The sequence below is a fragment of the Eptesicus fuscus genome, chromosome 2, assembly GCF_027574615.1.
Source record: "Eptesicus fuscus isolate TK198812 chromosome 2, DD_ASM_mEF_20220401, whole genome shotgun sequence".
NCBI lineage: Eukaryota > Metazoa > Chordata > Mammalia > Chiroptera > Vespertilionidae > Eptesicus > Eptesicus fuscus.
In genome coordinates this window covers 40,282,154-40,302,195 of record NC_072474.1, presented here as the reverse complement: position 1 = coordinate 40,302,195, position 20,042 = coordinate 40,282,154, and the positions used below count along the sequence as shown (strand labels likewise).

Genomic DNA, 20,042 nt, shown 5'->3' with positions numbered 1-20,042 from the left:
ACTTATTTGTTTTTAGGCATTTTCTTTTATTGAAAGATTGATAAGCATAAAATTATTTGGCAAGCTTCTGCCTGTAAAAAGTATAAGTCACAAATTACAGGACACTTATTGACATTCCTTTTTTTCAGCTTGTGCACTACAGTGACATTCTAAAGTTGGGCAACTAAATTGGAATTAGGTTTTGGGGCTTTGGATCCAATTCAGACTCAACTTTTTGAGCTCATATTTCTGTTCTCTTTACCCTCTGGGTTTAATTTCTCTTGTTTACATTATATGCAAATGTGTTTATCATTACTGTTTATTTACTACCACAGAAATCAGTTTGAAGCCTTCTACTTCTGGTGGAAATGTTTTTCTCAAAATAAACCCAGATCATATTGGGTTTTATCGTGTAAATTATGAAGTATCAACTTGGGACCTGATCATTACCAATCTTTCCTCCAACCACAAGGTAAGAATAGCAATGACTGAGAATTGTTTTACTTTTGTTCTAAGAACAGCATCTTAACACTTTGCTTTAAGAATCACATTTCTTACCTCTTTTTGTCCCTCTTCCCAGGGTTTTTCTTCTGCTGACCGTGCAAGTTTTATTGATGATGCTTTTGCCTTGGCAAGGTGGGTTTTGGAAGGAGGTATATCATTTAAGATACTGTAGATTTTGTCACAAAATTTTATATATATAAATATATTTATATATATATATATATCTTTATTGATTTCAGAAAGGAAGAGAGAGAGATAGAAACATCAATGATGAGAGAGTCATTGATCGGCTTCCTCCTGCTTGCCCCACACTGGGGATTGAGCCCACAACCCGGGCATGTGCTCTGACCAGGAATTGAACCATGACCTCCTGGTTCATATGTCGACACTCAACCACTGAGCCACGCTGGCTGTCACAAATTTTTTTAACTTGTTACAACAAAATTTAAGAATAAATTTTAGTTTAAAATATCCAAAGCCACTATTTATAACATTATTGTTTTCTTTAACTTTTTTTTTTTGTAAAGTTCATATGATCCTCATAGCCAAAATACTGATATTAGCCCTTAACACTAATGATGACTGTTGCAATAAAAATTTTACAATGGACTTCTGCTCACTTATGCTGTTGGCTTTGAGCAGGTTTTGTCTATATCAGTCCTTCAGCTAATTAGGAGTGAAATTTGCAAATGCTTAAAAGTACACCTTCATAATTTAATTTAGTAAAAAGGCAAACAATGTTTCATAAATTCATTTCTGTGAGCTGAAGCCCATTGTAAAATTTTTATTGCTACAGTCATCAAATCTTGTTCAGGTCATTGGGATAAGAAGAATGAGGCACTGTGCTCTAGCATTGATCCGAATTAAGACATCTCTAGAAATTATGACTTTTTTTCATGGCCTGAAGGTAATCTACATTTAAAAAATAATCAACACAGATTGGGAGAATGGAGGAGGAGTAACCATAGTAACTCTGAGGGTTTTTTGTTTTTTTTTTTCAGGTAGCCTAGCTCCATTAATTCAACAGGTATTTGTTGAATTTGTGACATGTGTAGGAGCCAGGGACACAACTAACTCGTTCTGCTGGCTATGTAGTGGCTTCATGCTAGATACGAGCAATGTAGTGAGAAGGAGATGCTACTTTCTCAGGAAGCCTCCAATGGCCCTTTGGGTTGGGGATTTTCCCACAATATATATTACCATTGCTTAGTAACTGTCCATCTCACACACCAAACTGTAACTATCATGAGAGTAAGCACCCAGATTATGGTCCTATTTACTTTATCCCCAGCTCCTGACTGTGACACACCATAGTGAATGCTCATTAAATATGAGCTGACTACATGGCTGGAAGGATAGCATAATAACACTAAAGGCATAGGCGAGTATGCCTACAGACTTTCTTGGTAGACTACTGGAAGTCAGAAAATGTTCTTAACATTTTTATTTTTGGGATTTTTTTTTATTGTTGGCACTATTATAGGCATCCCTGTTTCCATCTCCCTTTTGCCTGCCTTCACCAGCCCCTGTCCCTCCTTCTTTCTAGCCATCACCACATTGTTGTCTGTGTCTATGGGTTATGTGTATATGTTCTTTGGCTAATCCCTTCACCTTCTTTCTTCCAGTTCTCTCCCCACTTCCCTCTGACAGCTGTCAGTCTGTTCTATGTGCCCATGCCTCCATTTCTATTTTGCTTATCAGTTTATTTTGTTCATTAGATCCCACATATAAGTGAGATCATGTGGTATTTGCCTTTCTTTGACGGGCTTATTTCACTTAGCATAATAATCTCCAAGTCCATCTATGATGTCTCAAAGGGATCATTCTGCATAGTATTCCATTGTGTAAATGTGCCACAGCTTTTTTATCCACTCATCTACTGATGGGCTATTGGCTATTGTAAATAATGCTGCTGTAAACATAGGGGTGCATATATTCTTTTGAATTGCTGTTTTGGGATTCTTAGGACATATTCCCAGAAGTGGTATCTCTGGGTCAAAAGGCATTTCCAGTTTTTATTTTTTGAAGGAACTCTTACTGTTTTCCATAGTGGCTGCACTAGTCTGCATTCCCATCAACAGTGCAATGAGCATTCCCTTTTCTCCACATCCTCACCAGCACTTGTTTGTTGATTTATTGATGGTAGCCATTACGGCAGGTGTGAAGTGAGATCTCATTGTAGTTTTAATTTGCATCTCTCTGATGACTAGTGACATTGAGCATCTTTTCATATGTCTATTGGCCACCTGTGTGTCCTCTTTCTTGACATTTTTAAGGAGGAACATTATAGGGTTAAACAGGTTCTTGAGCCAGATTAAAATCCTGCCTCTGTATAACCTTGAGTAAGTTTCTTAACCTCTCTCTGGCTCAGTTTCCTTATTAGCAAAATGAAGATGACTTTATAAGACTCTTGAGGAATAAATGAGGTAATGCACATAAAGCAATGAAAACATTGCAGACCTTTAAGGCCTGTCACGAGTGCTCAATACATTGTAAAAATACATCCACCATTGATCAGTAGCAACAAAGAAGCATTTATTTAGAAAAGCTCTTCTGAATTTGTAATGTAGATTCCTTTTGTAGGTAATAAACGTTATAATCCTCTTTAGTGAATCTCCAAGTTTAATCTCCTGAACATATAACAAATTAATTACAGTAGTTGGTCCTTATCTGAGATAAGATTTTGCTTTTCACAGTTTCAGTTACTTGTGATCAACCAGTCTGACACATAACTTTTATTACAGTATATTGTTATGGTTGTTCTATTTTATTAGTAGTTGTTGTTAATCTCTTACTGTGCCTAATTTATAAATTAAACTTTATCACAGGCATGCACATATAGGAAAATACACATACACACATATAGAATATATCCTCTATGGAAAAGGGAGAACTATATTGTATATTCATTATAATACAGTTTGTCAGTCAGTCATTTAATAAATATTTATTGAGCACCTACTCTGTACCAGGCACTGAGTAGACCTGGGAAATTAGGTGATGAAAGAAGATGATCAATATTTTAAAACCTAATAGAACTATTTAGAATTTCTTTTTCAGGAAAACTCTCCTGTGAATACATAATGATCTTTTCCAAAGCTTAGCATCTTTGCTGTTAAACAGTACACAGAGATTGTAATATCTTTATAGCTTAATTCCCATCACAACACAACACACACAGTTCTTTGTGCTTTAAGGAGCGAAAGCCTCTTGAGCAGTTTTCTCAACCGTGTGCAAAGCCGATAACTCGCATAAGTGAGAGACTTTCTCACATTTGCTCAGCTCCTTGGCTATGCCCCATAACATTTTGAAGAGCTTCAGAAAGAAAGAGAGTGAAACACACTTGAAAAACAAAAAATATCAATAATCACACAATAACCAGTCCAGAAAACACCTGAGTTATGACCTTAGCTATTGAGCTATTGTCCAATTTCCTTCTGAAAAACAGGACTCAGAGAGGGACAGACTGCACCAGTTTTATTAGTGATGGCTCCAGACCAGTCTGAAACTTTAGGCAGAAAAAAAAAAAAAAGGAGAAGTGTGTAGTTAGACAGATAAGTGCCTGTGGTGGGACTAGAATTTATGCAGATCTATTCAGATGTTCAAAAAGAAATGTAACTATCATGTTTCATAAGCAGGACTGAAAAGATGCATCTAAAAATACATGTATTCTTGATTCCCCTGTCTCCAGATTTGAGGAGCTATTACTCTTACTGCCCTAGATGGAATATCTAGCTGGACACATTAGTTAAGATAGGGAGTAAAAATTCATCCAGTCATTTTGAGTCTCCCAAACAGGCTCAGTTCATCATACACCCAGCCCAATGAAACCATCAACATTTTCAACTTCATTTAAAGTTATTTCCAGCCCCCCCCCGGAACAACGTGCTTGATTTCCTCTCCATTTTCCTGTGTGAAGTTTCTACTTCTCATTATGCTGCCTCTGGTTCCTCCAGCATTGAGGCAAGGAGAGCAGGTGAAGGGAGGAACACTCCTAACATGCAGTCTGCTTTTGCTCCTCTGAACCTTGTGGCATTTAACATTGACTCTTCTCCTTGTGTACTCACACCATTCCATGGCCACGGGTGCTTCTCCTGCAGGTACCTTGAGGGGCAGGTGAACATCACTGACCCACTCTGGTCCATAGCAAGTATTCATCCATCCTTTGCCCTGACAAAGTCTGAAAGGACAGGCCACCGTGCAGTCCCATCTCTTCACTCTGAGATCAGAGTACTAGCCAGACACGGCCTCTCGTCCTATAGATTTCTCGGGGTGTAAGACACCAGACCACTATGCCTCCAAGCTCTAGGATACACCTGTAAAATTATTCAAGTGCTCCCATTAAAGGCCCCATTTCCTAGGCTTGATGTGAAGGGACAACCTCATAGTACACTGACAGCACTCCCAAAAGCCCTCTTCTACAATGTCACTCTCTCCCCCTTAGCCACTCCAACCTCTTCATTAGGATGGGGGTGTGTTATTAGCAAAGGGTCACAAAACCTGTTCCTGACCATGTTAGCTCCAGTTTGGTGGACCTGCATCTTACTTTGGAGTAGAGGCCAAAGGGCCTAGGTTTGGGGTCTTGCCAAAACCGAGACAGAAAAAAATCCTTTGTTGTACAGCTGTTGCAGTAGGTTTTTTCCTTTTCAATAGCTTATGTGGTGCTCTGCAGCCCACTGTGTGCTAAAGCCAAGGGATGGGTCAAGACTAACATAAAGGAAAGCAGAAGGCTGGCTAACAAACCCATGAGTGGGAGTAGGAGTTTCTGGGTGAGGGGAGAGTGGCGCAGAGGACAGCTTAACATAGCACCGAAGCCACTGATGAGACAGAATCCAGCCAGTGGCTGGAATTTAAGGACCAGTGGCTCCAATGATATGGAAGGTGAAGGCCAGGTTAGCAAGTCAAGACCTCCAGGTGAACATCAACCATGCCAAGATGATCAGCTTTGCCATTTATTTTATTTATTTATTTTTCAAATATATTTTTATTGATTTCAGAGAGGAAGGGAGAGGGATAGAGAGACAGAAACATCGATGAGATAGAAACAGCGATCTGCTGCCTCCTGCATGCTCCACACTGGGGTTTGAGCCTGAAACCTGGGCATGTGCCCTGACCAGGTATCAAAGCATAACCTCCTGGTTCATGGGCTGATGCTCAACCACCATGCCACACTGGCCGAGCAGCCTTTTTTTTTTTTTTTTTTTTAAGACAAGGGCGAGTAGGAAAATGAGGAGAGATAAAATGGGGTCTAGTTGATAGCAAAGAGACTGTTTTAAGCCAGAAATCTGAATTTAATTGGGAAGTTAATGTCAAGAGACCAGATACATGGGAACTTTCTAAAACTCTCCACACCACCTGAAGGCTCATGGATGTGGGCCAGTTCCATCCACTGAGGCACCTCTCTCAATTGTTCTACTGCCCCAGTCAAGGGCCATGTTTACCAAGACACCATGCTACACCTGGGCTTCTCTGAGTCGGGGACTGTGCGGTCTTTTCAAGTCACACCCAGGGAAGCAGAAACAAACCTTTGATATAAGATTCCCCAAACTTCCTGCATGCCTCAGCCGGAGATAGGAGGACCTCTTAGTCCTCTTCTTCTCCATTGAGTCTGGTGGGAACTTCCTTTAAGTTACAGCCTCCATCTTCTCTACCCTCTGAATTACAGGAAAATTCTGATTTGAGTCCTTCAGGCTGGGTTCTCACTATGTAAATGGAATATTTTAGAACAAAGAAAATTATCAATCAAGTCTGGCTTTCAGAACTGCTGTTTACTGTGGATTTAAAAAGAAATGGAACTTGAGACTCAAAGTTGAGTAAGAATGCTGTCTTAGGTGGAGTTCCCTCGTTGCAGAGTCTGGAATGGGGGTTCTTTACATGTGGTTACTGAAGGGTACTGGCTTGAGGTAGAGAGTGCAAGAAGCATGATGGGGCAGGGAGAAAAGCTGAGCAAAGATATGGTCTCATTTGGAATCTATCTTTGCCAGATTCTACCAGGAAGCTTTGAGTTGTACCACAGAGTGGGACCAACTAGAGGGACCCAGGCTGGCTTGTGGCATTCCTGAATCAGACAGTTGATTTATGGTCAGGAGTGTGAGTTGCATAACCTCTTAGAAGCAAGATAGATGTATTTGGCCAAGGGCTATTGCCTGAAGAAGGTGGTAGCTGTGAGCTAACACAACATTGTAAGGAGATCTGGGTGGGACACTATAGATTTCTTGGTTCTAAAAAACACAGTTCTTCACATGTAATCCCAGAAATATCAGCATCGCCTAGCAACTTGTGAGCCATGCAAATACTTGGGCCTTTTCAAGACCCATTGAATCAGAAATTTTGGGAATGGGGCCCAAGAGTGTGTGACTTAACCAACTTTCCAATGTTGCTGATATATGTTCAAATTTGAGAATCATGGTTCTAAATGGTATTGCTTTTCCTCTGACATATCAAATACTACCGATTCCATGCATAGGAGTTTCAGAGTACATTATTTTAATTCTCAAAATATTATCATCTATAATATCAAGCATCAAAAATTCACTCTCAGTCCAGTGTTATGACTTATGACTTAGATTTAAAGAAAATGAGTGATATCAAAGTGGAACTATTGCAAAGCTATCTAGTATGCTGGAAAAATAAGATGTTAAGACAAGATATTGATTTTCAACATTTGAATACATACTAGTAGTACTTAGTCAGGACCTCTAATCTTTGAATCATTAGATTCTCTCCTTCCATTTATGGTATCCAATTACCCAATTCTTCTTGGTCCTTGTAACCAATACCCTTCTAATTTTTTCACCTGCCAGAAATGTGCAGCCCATTTGACTTCTGACCAAATTATCTGCCATTCTTCCTAAAATTTTATTAATCTCTTTGCTAATTTGATCCCTAGAGCAACAACTATTCTTCGAAAGTATCCTAAGAAAACACTGATTTGCCCTGGCCGGCTTGGCTCAGTGGATAGAGCGTCAGCCTTCGGACTGAAGGGTCCCGGGTTCGATTCCAGCCAAGGGCACATGCCTGGGTTGCCCCAGGTTTCGGGCTCGATCCCCACTAGGGGGTGTGTGGGAGGCAGCCGATCAATGATTCTCTCTCATCATTGATGTTTCTATCTCTCTCTCCTTCTCCCTTCCTCTCTGAAATCAATGAAATATAAAATAAAAATAAAAAAAAAGAAAACACTGATTAGATGTAATTGTTGCTCTATCCTCAAAGAAAATAGAAAATCATTAAAATTAGAAAATTATCAAGTTTCACATGTTAGCACAATTTCTATATTTTTTACTTAATAAACATTCTTAATAAAACACTCAATTTCTCAATATTATTTATACTTTTATTAAGGGAAGCTGAATGATCCAAAATATAACTCTTTCTAAATCAAATCAGGAAATGAGAAATCAGCTTTCTGAACTGAAAAGAAAACTGTATCATATCACATTAGTAAAAATTATATGATGCTAAAGATTTTTATATTTATCCAATGCTAGTTCATCCTCTAATCAAGCTCTTAGGAAGAAGTCAAGATATAATTACATTATTCTTCATTCACAAAATGACCTCAAACATAATAGCACTCAGTGCATCAATATTAGTAATTAAATAATTTAAAATGTATTCTTTAATTTAAACTTTCAAAATGTAGCTTGGAAAAACAAGGTTCCCATAAATTTAGGCTAGAAATTGAAGCATGACAGTTTTCTAAGGACGTGATTTCAAAAGGTTCTAGAATCTCTTTTAAGGAGGAAGATATTGGATTCTTTAAACTTTGAAATGTCAAAAGTAACTTCAAATTTCCTGGAGGAACAAAATCCACTTTTTATTTAGCCTTATTATTGGTAAATGTAAAAAAAAAGGATATGTCTTATGGGACGTATAAATGCACTTGAAATGTTTTAAGCATTCATGATTTGTGAGTACTGTTATTCAGGTTTCCTCTTCATTTCAAATTCAAATCATTTCAATAAGATACATTCATAATGGTATATTTGGCTATTATAATTAGCTTATGAAACTAAAATTTAAAAGTTTTTATTCACCAATATTAACCACATAGCTAAGTAGCTTTTATTTTATCTGAAATTTTGCCAAAGGGATTTTTTTTTAATGTATATATTAATGTTCTGTCTTCCCCTTTACTATTGACGTTTGAAGATATATCACTGTGAGCAAATCTCTTTGATTAGGCTTCAACCGTGCATGCATTTTATTAATCATGTAATAGAAAGATTCTCATTAACATTGAATTCTATGGTCCCCATATTAGTTCTTTCAGTTAAACGGAAACTAATTTATCTTTTAAATTAACTGTTTTGTTTTTCCTTCCTTAGAGCTCAACTTCTAGATTATAAGGTGGCTCTGAACTTGACCAAGTATCTCAAAATGGAAAATGATTTTTTACCATGGCAGAGAGTTATTTCAGCTGTAACCTATATCATTAGCATGTTTGAAGATGATAAAGAGCTATACCCTATGATCGAGGTGATGTTAATGGCATTCCTTATGAAAGTAAATATTTGGTCATTAGCAGAATAGGAAAATTTCTGAGAGAAGAAGCTCCTGGGATACAAGAACATTTCTTCCTTGCCAAGTGAAATCAAAGGAAAGTACAATGACTTGACTAGTCAAAGCAAAGAGATGCTGTTTATTTTTTCAACTTGAAATGTATCAATATTTCTGGTTCAATATACCCCTTAAAGGTATATTTTAGTGTTATAAGGAATCCAATAATTAATACTTCATTTAAAATAGTCAACATTTTAAACCATAGGTACTAACTAGATCCTATTTTTACTGTATTCATCTAGGTCAAAATGAATTCATTCTTCCCAAAATATAACATTATATTTCTGCTGTTATTTCCACGTTGAGATTTTATTATGAGACTAGAGGCTCAGTGCATGAATTCGTGCATGGGTGGAGTCCGGCCAGCCTGGCCCCAATCGGGGTGGATCGGGGTCGGGCCTGTCAGGAGGAAGAGATGGCAGGAGGTTGGCCGGCTGGCCCACCCTGATTGGCCCGACAGGGCCAGACCGGCTGCGGGGAGGGGCCGTGGGAGGTTAGCCAGGTGGCCCTAACCCCCAATCAGGCCAGTTCGCTGGCCACAGTGGGCGTCATAGCGACCGGTCATTCCAGTCGTTCTGGTGTTCCAGTCACTGCCTTTTTATATATATAGATAGTCATCATTACAAATACTTTGCTTTGTGATTTCTGTACCACTTTGGCAAGACACTTGTAATTTTAAACAAATTCTGGATTCGACCTCTGGCTCTTCCACTTAGTAAATGAAAGAACTTGGACAAATGATTTAATATTTGTGAGTCTTAATTTCCTTTGTACAGTAAGAATGTCAGCACTTGGCTACCTATGGTAATGGGATAAAGATTATGTAATATAAATGTCCTTTGTAAATCCAAAGGCAATATACAAATATTGAAATAATGTTATTATTTCATCAGTACTTGAGCAAGTATGTCAAGTGTTATTCTATTTCACAAGAAGTGGAAGCTAAGAGGGGCTTACCCAAAGTTGGATAAAACACTAGAGAATGTTCGGGATGTTCTTTTCTTGAAGCAATATTGCAATGTGACAGAGAACTGAGTGCATCCCTTCCTAATGACAGGCCCAAAGTTCTGTGAACTAGTAGGGAAAAAGAGGTTATAATGGTGGTGGGGGGAGGGTGGCTGTAGATTATAATAGTTGAAAGACTGTTGATAAATAATGAGTTGTTGCTCATGGTACATGGTGCTTTTATTTCAGGAATACTTCCAAGGTCAAGTGAAGCCGGTTGCCGATGTTCTGGCATGGGAGGACACTGGAGACCACCTCACAAAGTTATTTTTTACATTTTTAAAACTAATATCCACTCAATATTTGTTTGCGTATTTTAAAATGTGTTGGAAAGTACTCAAGGCCCAGCGTTGTGTGTGTTTGTTTTCTAAGGTTACTCCGTGCCTCTGTGTTGGGGTTCGCGTGTAAGATGGGGGACAAAGAAGCCTTGGGCAACGCTTCCCAGTTATTCCAGCAGTGGCTCTCCGGGACTGTGAGGTGACTATTCGCCGGGTGTTCATTTCCAGAAGACTTTAGACTGCACAATGAAAGACGGAAATCTCTGAAACACTGTTTATTCTTCCAGCATTCCTGTAAATCTCAGGCTTCTGGTCTATCGTTACGGGATGCAGAGCTCTGGCAATGAGACTTCATGGAACTACACACTTGAGCAATATCAGAAAACTCCACTAGCTCAAGAAAAAGAAAAGCTGCTGTATGCATTAGCATCCATCAAGAACGTTACTATTCTGTCGAGGTAAATTAGAACTTTCTTTCTTTTTTTTTTTTTTTTTACTTCTAGGAATTGTATTTTTTGGTTTATGCATCACAGTCTCTTGTAGATGCTATTAAAGTATGTTTCCAAGAAAATCTATCAACAATTATTTTCCCTGCAGGAAACAAACTACCTGTGTCAGAGTGGCTTAAATAGTCAAGGGGTGTAATCTCATGTGAAAAAGTTCTAGAGGAAGACAGTTTTTGGTTTTCATCGAGGACCTAGGCTCTTTCCCTTTCTGTTTTGTCATCCTCAACCTGTTGGATGTCTAATGACTTTCAGAGCTCCACACGTTTTGTCTTCATACATATATGTTCAATGGAAGAAGGACAGGAGCAAAAGAGTTTCCCCTGTCTTTTATGTTAAGAGGTCTGTTATCTCCACTTCCCCTCCTTATCCAGAACTGGGCCATTCTTGATCATTCTGGGTCATACTCTGGGTCTACCACATAATCATTTGTGGACTAGGATGAACTTGAATTTTTTGACTGATTTGGGTCAATCATGATACTCTGGGGCTGGAGTAGGAATCTAGTTTTTCTACAGTCAAGAACAAGCCCAGAACAAAACCAGTTTCTGTCAGCAGAGGAGGAGTGTCTGCCACAATATGCATACACACAAATAAAGTTATTTAAATTTCACTCAAAATGTATAAAGATTTCTTGAAGCTTATCTATGAATCTTCTTCTACTCCACACCTATGCCACAAGCCAACTGACTTCTGCCTTAATTCATTTTTTTTTTTGCTTAGTTATTATTTCTTAGTTACTTACTTCATTCATTTAATCAAATCTTTTTTTAAAATATATTTTTTATTGATTTCAGAGAGGAAGGGAGAGGGAGAGAGATAGAAACATCAGTGATGAGAGAGAATCATTGATAGGCTGCCCCCTGCACACCCCCTACTGGGAATCAAGCCTGCAACCTGGGCATGTACCCTTGACCAGAATCGAACCTGGGACTCTTCAGTCTGAAGTCCGATGCTCTATCCACTGAGCCAAACCAGCTAGGGCCATTTAACCAAGTTTTTTGATGTCCTTTTTATGTATAGGTATATAGAGTGTGGGGCTAAAAATGAATAAGATGATATCTACCCTTGAGGTTTATGGGAGAGGCAGAATACAAATGATAAATTACCACGCAATAACCAATTTGTAAGAACTACCAGAAACTGTTTTTACCTGGCAGGACCAATAATACACGTTCAACAATACACTATCATAAAGCAGTCAATTCTCCTGCTCACTGCTCTAAATAGTCCACCAAGAACTTGATCATCTTGACCGTCAACAGAACATCATATTGATCCATTACTTGAATGGCATTGTACTGATTGTATCTGATGAGAAAATTAGCAAGTACTTAGATGCCTTACTAAGGCTCTTATGAACTAGAGAGTAAAAGATATATTGCACAAACATTCAGGGGCCCCCAATCCGGTGCAGTTTCTGGAAGTTCAACAGTCTACATTATGTTGAGATATTCCCTTTAGATACAACCATGACATAAATTTAATAAGAATCTATTGGTTTGATCACTTAACCTATTGATTTGGACTTATTTGCATTGTACTATAATTATAACAAACCAATCTAACCACACAGGTTATATTAGGAATTTGTTTCATACATTCTATGAAAGAACTAATAAGGCAACTTGTATCCCACAGAAAATCCTATATAATAAAGAGCTAATATGCTAATTAGACCAAACAGCAGAACGGCCTTCCGAGGACCTTCCAGACAAAGCTGGGGCTGCGAGGTCTGAGCCCTTTGCACGAATTTTGTGCATCGGGCCTCTGGTTAGACTATAAATGCTTTCTCTTGACTTACTGGCTTCTTTTTAATACTTTTAAGTGGGCAAAGTGCTTCTATTCCATAGATCCAATTATTATTTTTTATTTTTGTTATTTATTTATTGGGGTGGTATTAGTTAATAAAATTATATAGGTTTCAAGTGTACATCATCTGTATATTTCATTGTGTGCCCACCACCCAAAGTCAAATCTTCTTTTGTCACCATATATTTGGCCCACTTTACCTTTTACAACCCCTCCTCACCCTGTTAGCCCTCTGGTCACCATCGTACTGTTGTCTGTGTCTATGAGTTTTTGTCTGATTTGTTTGTTCATTTGTTGCTTTCAGTTTTATATCCCACGTATAAGTGAAATCATATGGTTCTTGTTTTTTTTCTATCTCACTTATTTCACTTAGCATGATATTCTTAAGATTTACCCATGTTGTCACAAATAATAGTTAAAATTGTGTTTTTATATTGTTTTTAATACTTTCAAAATAATTTTCAAGTTTTAATGTTCCTGTAGCTTACATTTCACTAGTCCTCAAAAATCATAGGTTGTTTTTTTAAAAAATAGTTAAATATTTTAGAAAATTTTAAATTGTGTTTTCTTATTTGTCATATTTAATTAAGTTTGTTGCTTAGTGCCTCAAGAATTGAATTACAGGAATGAAAGCTATGTTCTATTGGAATTCAGCTAAGGGTGAACATTAAAAGTTCATTTTGAATTTTTGGCTTCTCTTAGGTATTTGGACTTGCTCAAGGACTCAAACCTTATTAAAAGTCAGGATGTGTTTACAGTCATCCGATATATCTCATATAACAGCTATGGGAAGAGCATGGCCTGGAATTGGATACAGCTCAACTGGGACTATCTAGTCAACAGGTGGGATGATCAGATAATGTTTTGTTGTGCTCTTTGTTGGATACTATCTACAATTCTTTTTCTCTTTACTGTACTTTCTCTGACAGCTATACAATATCTGAAATAGTATATCACCAGAGGTAATGGATCATGGATTTTTCCCCTTCCAGGGAAGCAATACACTAATTAATTTTCAGCATAATTTCTTTTTGGAAAGTATTGTTTCCACCGGATCTATAGAATTCTGAAATCTGAAGAGATGCCTAAATCACATTATTTTTAGTTTGGTTAAAACAAGTTAATATAATTCTGCCTGTTGTGATAGCACCTAGCATAATGCCAGGCACATACTTAGTTCTCAATGAATATTTAATGAAAACTAAAAAAGAATTCCTGGACCTGAGTTCACATTAGAGCCCTATATCCTACTGAGCATATATAAATGGTAGCTTTTATCTCCCTTGACCAGATAAATAAACTTTAGGTATTTTGAAAAGTTCTTAAGAAGAAACTACTTCCCAGGCAATGAGAGTTTTAAAATGTAAAATAGCAAGTTAACTAAAGAGATGCTTTCCCCAATTTTTTATTTTTTCAGCTCCATCCAAAAGAAATATTACTATTCTTGGTCCTGATCCTCTAAATGAAATGCTTATTTCCATTAAAAAGATATTTCTTTTACAGAGTATAAAATAGAATATAGATTATGTATCCCAAGCAAATATAAAAACATTGACAAAAGAACTTCACTGTCTATAATTCCCACACCAGGAAATAGCCTCTCTTATCCCCTTCTAATCCCATCTGTCTTCCCCTCAGCACTGCCTAATTGACTGCCTTATCAGAAATATTAACTACGATGATAACTTTTATTTGTATTCTCTTTCCTACACTACAATTCATCAGAGTGCCATTAGAATGATTCACATTTCTTATTCTTCTAAGATCCAGATTAAATCTCTAGCTCTCAACCAAGATAATCTACATTGCTTTTTACCTATTTGTAATAATATTTTGCCTTTTCTATTCTTGCAATGATTGATTGTAATAGTTCATCCATCTCTATGAAGATCGATTGATGCATGAGCATGCACACATGATGCTTTGTTCATCTGTTTATAATCGTATATTGCGGGGGCCTGAATGCGGCGGGGGCCAAACATGGCGGGGATCTCCCTTTTCCGAGTCCCTCACTGAAAGAGAGATGAACAAACTGGTTCTAAGGGGAGGCGGCCAGGGATTGAGAAATATTAGAAATAAAGAGAGAAGACACAGAGATAGATTTGAAGCTGGGAGCTGGGTGGGATGCCATCTTTCTGCAACGATGACGACCCTGAGCCACACAGCAGGTTTATCTTATATCCCAAAAATCCAGGAAGTAACACCAAAACTTAGGATCAAAGGAGCTTATTTGCATTCTTAACTAGGCCCCAGCATTACTGGATTTACATATCTAGACCCACCCCTGCTGACACGTGGGCTGCTATGAAGTCAGAACTGATTAACATGTCCAGCCTCATTGGGGAAGCATGTTCCCAGGGCGTGGTTCTGCCTACACCCTGAGTTCAGCTGACGATAATTAAAAGAAATGCCCAGGTGCCTCCCAGGGTGCCCTCTACACTATATAGTAAAAGCCTAATATGCTAAATGTCTGACAGTTCGTTCAACCGTTTGACCAGTCACTATGATATGCACTGACCACCAGGGGCAGATGCTCCGACCAGTAAGTTAGCTTGCTGCTGGGGTCCTGCCAATCGGGACTGGGTGAGACAGGTCAGACACGCCCTGGAGCCCTCCTGTGGTCCCTCCCTGGCCCCGATCATGCACCAGTGGGGTCCCTTGGCCTGGCCTGAGCCCTCTTGCAACCCAGGATCCCTCGGGGGATGTCAGAGAGCTGGTATCAGCCCAATCCCCACAGGCCAGGCCAAGGGACCCCACTGGTGCACGAATCTGTGCACCGGGCCTCCAGTTGTTTCAATAAAATACTTGGTTTAGAATTAATAAATCTAACTATTCAGAACATGTTATCTGGGGGTAACATTTCATATAATGCAATATAATACCTTCCATTTTGGAAGGTATATGCCTACTGACAAATACTGTGTATTTTGTTTTAATTGAAAAGACTATAAAACTTTTGGTATATGCTACAAGAAACCTATGTAGATAAAGACTAATGCTTACTTTTGAATTATTGTGAAAAGATAAGTAAATTATGTTCATTTTGCAAATTGTTTATTAAGTAGAGTATTTCTCAAGGCCTATTTAAATAGCTCTGTGTAATTTATTTCAAATAATGCATTTTTCATTTTTAAAAATTAGTTCATTGCTATTCCTCTTTAAAAAAATTAAGAAGTAGAAAAAAAGAGGTGTTGTCCTAGCCAGTTTGGCTCAGTGGATAGAGCGTGGGTCTGCATATTTAAGGGTCCTGAGTTTCAATTCCGGTCAAGGGCACATGCCTGGATTGTGGGCTCCATCCCCAGTAGGAAGCGTGCAGGAGGTAGCCAATCAATGATTCTCTCTCATTATTGATGTTTCTGTCTCTCTCTCTCTCCCTCTCCCTTCTTCTCTAAAATCAATAAAAAATATTAAAAACAAAACACAAATAAAATCAGGTGTTACCTTGCCATAAAAGTCATAAACAAACAAACAAAAAAACCCCACAGGCACAAGTCCCCCCAAAAAAGTCATAAACATCTGGCCTTAAAATAAATTTATTAGACATAATACTGAATTTTTTTCAAGAAAATTAATTGATAAACAATTTCCAGTACTAGATCCAAAACCCTCACCTAAGGCTTTTAGTATTTCCTCATAGTCTAGTGATCTAATTCTTATTGGGTATTATTTCAAATAGCCTAATGCATAAAATTATGTAATAACCACATGTTGGACACACATACACAATGCCTAATATTAATTATGGCTAGTTTGAATAAATAAATATCCCATTAAAATTGGATATGACAAATTAAACATAAATTAGCCAAGTTTTATCCAACTATTTCTAAACTCTTGAACATTTTCCAGACTTCAAAATGAGTGGATTTACTGCCTCCATTTTATGAGCAATTTATTGTCATTCTAAAATAAATAAGCTGTTTTTTTATAAATTTTTTGTCATGTGATTTTTATGACAATTGATGGCCACACCACTAATGTTCTTTCCAGTCTGAGACTTAACCACAAAGTTCCAAAGATTCTTCAGAACTTATTCTTTGCTTTTATTTATTTCACTAAACTCTTAGATGAAACTGTGAAGTTGGGTGAACCCAATAAATCAGTAGTGTGGTATGAAAAAGTATGGTTTTAATTTATGACTATAGCTGAAATATTAAGTCAATGGAATATGACTAAAGCCATTTAAACACTATCTCACAAGCAAAATAATTTAATAAAGGTTTTGTGTGTATCAAAATCATTTATTTTGGGAAACAATAATACTTCGGTAAATATTAAGTTTAAGAAGATTATTTTTTATATAATTATATTTCAAAATATTTAAGATATAATTAAATTCTTATTTTAGTTTTAAAAGTAATCAATATAATAAGTATATAGCATATTTCTCCTTAAATGCTACACTTTATGTGGTACTGGTTTATTGGGAATGAACATATTTTGTTCTTATACTTCTAATATTTATACAGGTAGTTGTAGTTTTTATTCAATCCATTCATTGTTAGTTCCCAAATATATCCTTTAATTTTTAGCTTCTAAGAACAAAATACAACAAATATTACAGAAATTATGGAAGGTTACTAATAATATGTTTTCTTACCTGTAATTAGCAGACTTTCTTTTAATCTGTAGGATATCATGACAGCAACTTTCCTTTCTTAAATACATTTATTTATTTATTTATTTATTTATTTATTTATTGTTGGCACTATTATAGATGCCCCCCATTTTCCTCCCCATTATCTACCTCCACCCAGCCCCAGCCTCCCCCTCCCTCTATCCTTTACCACACTGGTGTCTGTGTCCATGGGCTATGCTTATATGTTTTTGGCTAACCTCTTTACCTTCTTTCATTCAGTATCCCATCTCCCTAAGTCCCTATTTTCTTATTATGAGTATATGTTGTTTTGTACAAAATGCGGATAAGCAAAAACCACCCATAATTCTACTAACCTGTTGTCACACTAAAATTTCACTTTTTTCTTGGGTCATATTTTATGGCTGTTTATTTATTTATTTACAGAAATGGAATCGTATTATACATACTAGAGGCCCCGTGCATGCTGGGGTGTCCCTCAGCCTGGCCTGCACCCTCTCCAATCTGGGACCCCTCGGGGGATGTTCGACTGCCGGATTAAGCCTGATCCCACAGGAATCGGGCCTAAACTGGTAGCTGGACATCCCTCTTGCTATCCGGGACCGCTGGCTCCTAACCACTCACCTGTCTGCCTGCCTGATCACCCCTTGCTCCCCTGACTGCCTGATAGCCCCTAACCACTCTGCCTGCCTGATCACCCCTAACCTCCTCTGCCTGCCTACCTGATCACCCCTAACTGCTTGCTGGGGGGCAGGACCAGCCCTGTGAGGGGCCGTCTGCCTACCTGATCGCCCCTAACTGCTGGTCTGACTACCTGATCACCCCTAACCATTCTACCTGCCTGCCTGATCACCCCTAACCACCTCTGCCTGCCCGCCTGATCACCCCTAACCACTTGCCTGCCTACCTGATCACCCCTAACCACATCCCTCTCACAATCCAGGACCGCTGGCTCCCAACTGCTCGCCTGCCTGCCTTCCTGATTGCCCCTAACCATTCCCCTGCCAGCCTGATTGATGCCTAACTGCTCCCCTGCCAGCCTGTTTTCCCCTAACTGCCCTCCCCTGCAGGCCTGATTCCCCCTAACTGCCCTCCCCTGCCAGCCCGATCGCCCACAACTGCCCTCCCTTGCAGACCTGGTCCTTCCCAACTGCCCTCCCTTGATGGCCATCTTGTGGTGGCCATCTTGTATCCATAGGGAGCCATCTTGTGTGTTTGAGTGATGGTCAATTTACATATTACTTTTTTATTAGATAGGATAGAGGCCTGGTGCTTGGGTGGGGGCCAGCTAGTTTGCCCTGAAGGGTGTCCCAGATCAGGATTGGGGTTCCCTTGGGGTGTGGAGCAGCCTGGGTGAGGGGCCTGTGGTGGTTTGCAGACTGGCCATGCCCCCCAGGGACCCAAGTGGAGGCCCTGGTATCTGGGATTTATTTATCTTCTACAATTGAAACTTTGTAGCCTGGAGCGAAGCCAAGTCTCCTGCTTGCTCCATGGCGGCAGCCATTTCTGTTGGGATTTATTTATCTTCTATAATTGAAACTTTGTAGCCTTGAGTGGAGGCCTAGGCTTTCCAGGGTGTGCAGGAAGCTTGGCTTCCTCCATTGCCAAGGAAACCCAAGCCTCCTGCTCGCTCCGTGGCTGCAGCCATCTTGGTTGTGTTAATTTGCATACTTGTTCCTGATTGGCTGGTGGGGCGTGGCTTGTGGAGGTACGGTCAATTTGCATATTACTCTTTTAATAGATAGGATGTTTTGATGAGCATCTTTGAAACTGAATCTTTTCATTCTTTTTGAATGTCCTTGACATTTTCTTTAGGATACTGGAAGTAATTGTTACCCAGAAAAAATTTACTAATAAATTGACCTATTTTTCTAGGCCTTGCCAATAGCCAGTGTTGTCATTTTAAAACATTTTTGCTATTAGAATACATGAAACCTGATATCTAATTTTTAATTATACTTCTCTCATCCAATAAATCTTATCAGCATCAACTATGTATTAGACACGGTGCTTGGCATTAAGATACAATGGTAAGGAAAAAATAATTCTGATTCCTTGTTCTCATGGATCTTAGAATCTAGTGTTGGAGACCAATACTAAGTAAAGAATCACACAAATACACGTACAATTAAAATTGTAATAATTACAAACAGAAGAGGTTCAAGCACATTGAGAGAGTATAAAGGGAAAACCAACCAAGTCCAGAGAAGTTGGAGATTAAGGGCTTCCCTAAGGAAGTGATGTTGCATTGAATTCCGAAGGAAGGGCAGGAGTTAACTAGGTGAACAGAGGGTGAAGCGTTCCTGGCTGAATACTAGTACTTACTATCAGAAAAGAGGGAAGATAAAAGCCAAGCTTTGCAGGGCTTTGGTTCTAAGAGCAATAAGTTCAGTTTTTTATATATGATACTTAAAAAAAAAAGCAAACAACCTTTACCCAAGGATATGTTTTTATTGCTTTTAGAGAGAGAGGGAAGGAGAGAGAAAGAAACATCAGTGTGAGAAACATCGATGGGTTGCCTCTTGGGCCGCAACTGGGAATTGAGCCTGAAACTTGGGTATGAGCCCTGACTGGAACCCACAATTGGGGGTTCTGGACAATACTCCAAGCAACTAAGCCACCCTGCCAGGGTATATATGTGATGTTTTTTATTCTCTTTTGAGATGCTAAAGTGAAAATTGTTACAAGGACATTATAGTTCCTTGTCAAATGCTACTTAAGGTTTGAGTAAACTGAAGACTAAAAAAAATGCTCATTAGATTTATTTGCATAAAATCTCATAATAACTCTAGAAGGAGTTTT

The 20,042-nt window shown here is 38.5% G+C and overlaps 1 protein-coding gene across 2 annotated transcripts in view; it reads left to right on the top strand.

The window, feature by feature from the left end:
• ENPEP (glutamyl aminopeptidase) overlaps window positions 1-20,042 on the top strand; it is an 85,779-nt gene that overhangs the window by 62,359 nt on the left and 3,378 nt on the right. Inside the window, exons 12-18 of one of the 2 annotated variants that reach the window (XM_008150311.3) lie at window positions 315-451; window positions 560-615; window positions 8,811-8,961; window positions 10,240-10,313; window positions 10,423-10,527; window positions 10,616-10,786; window positions 13,346-13,486. In XM_008150311.3, the coding sequence (XP_008148533.2) occupies window positions 315-451; window positions 560-615; window positions 8,811-8,961; window positions 10,240-10,313; window positions 10,423-10,527; window positions 10,616-10,786; window positions 13,346-13,486 (835 nt within the window). The remainder of the gene's footprint in view (window positions 1-314; window positions 452-559; window positions 616-8,810; window positions 8,962-10,239; window positions 10,314-10,422; window positions 10,528-10,615; window positions 10,787-13,345; window positions 13,487-20,042) is intronic. The other variant, XM_054722936.1, reaches the window with a different exon arrangement.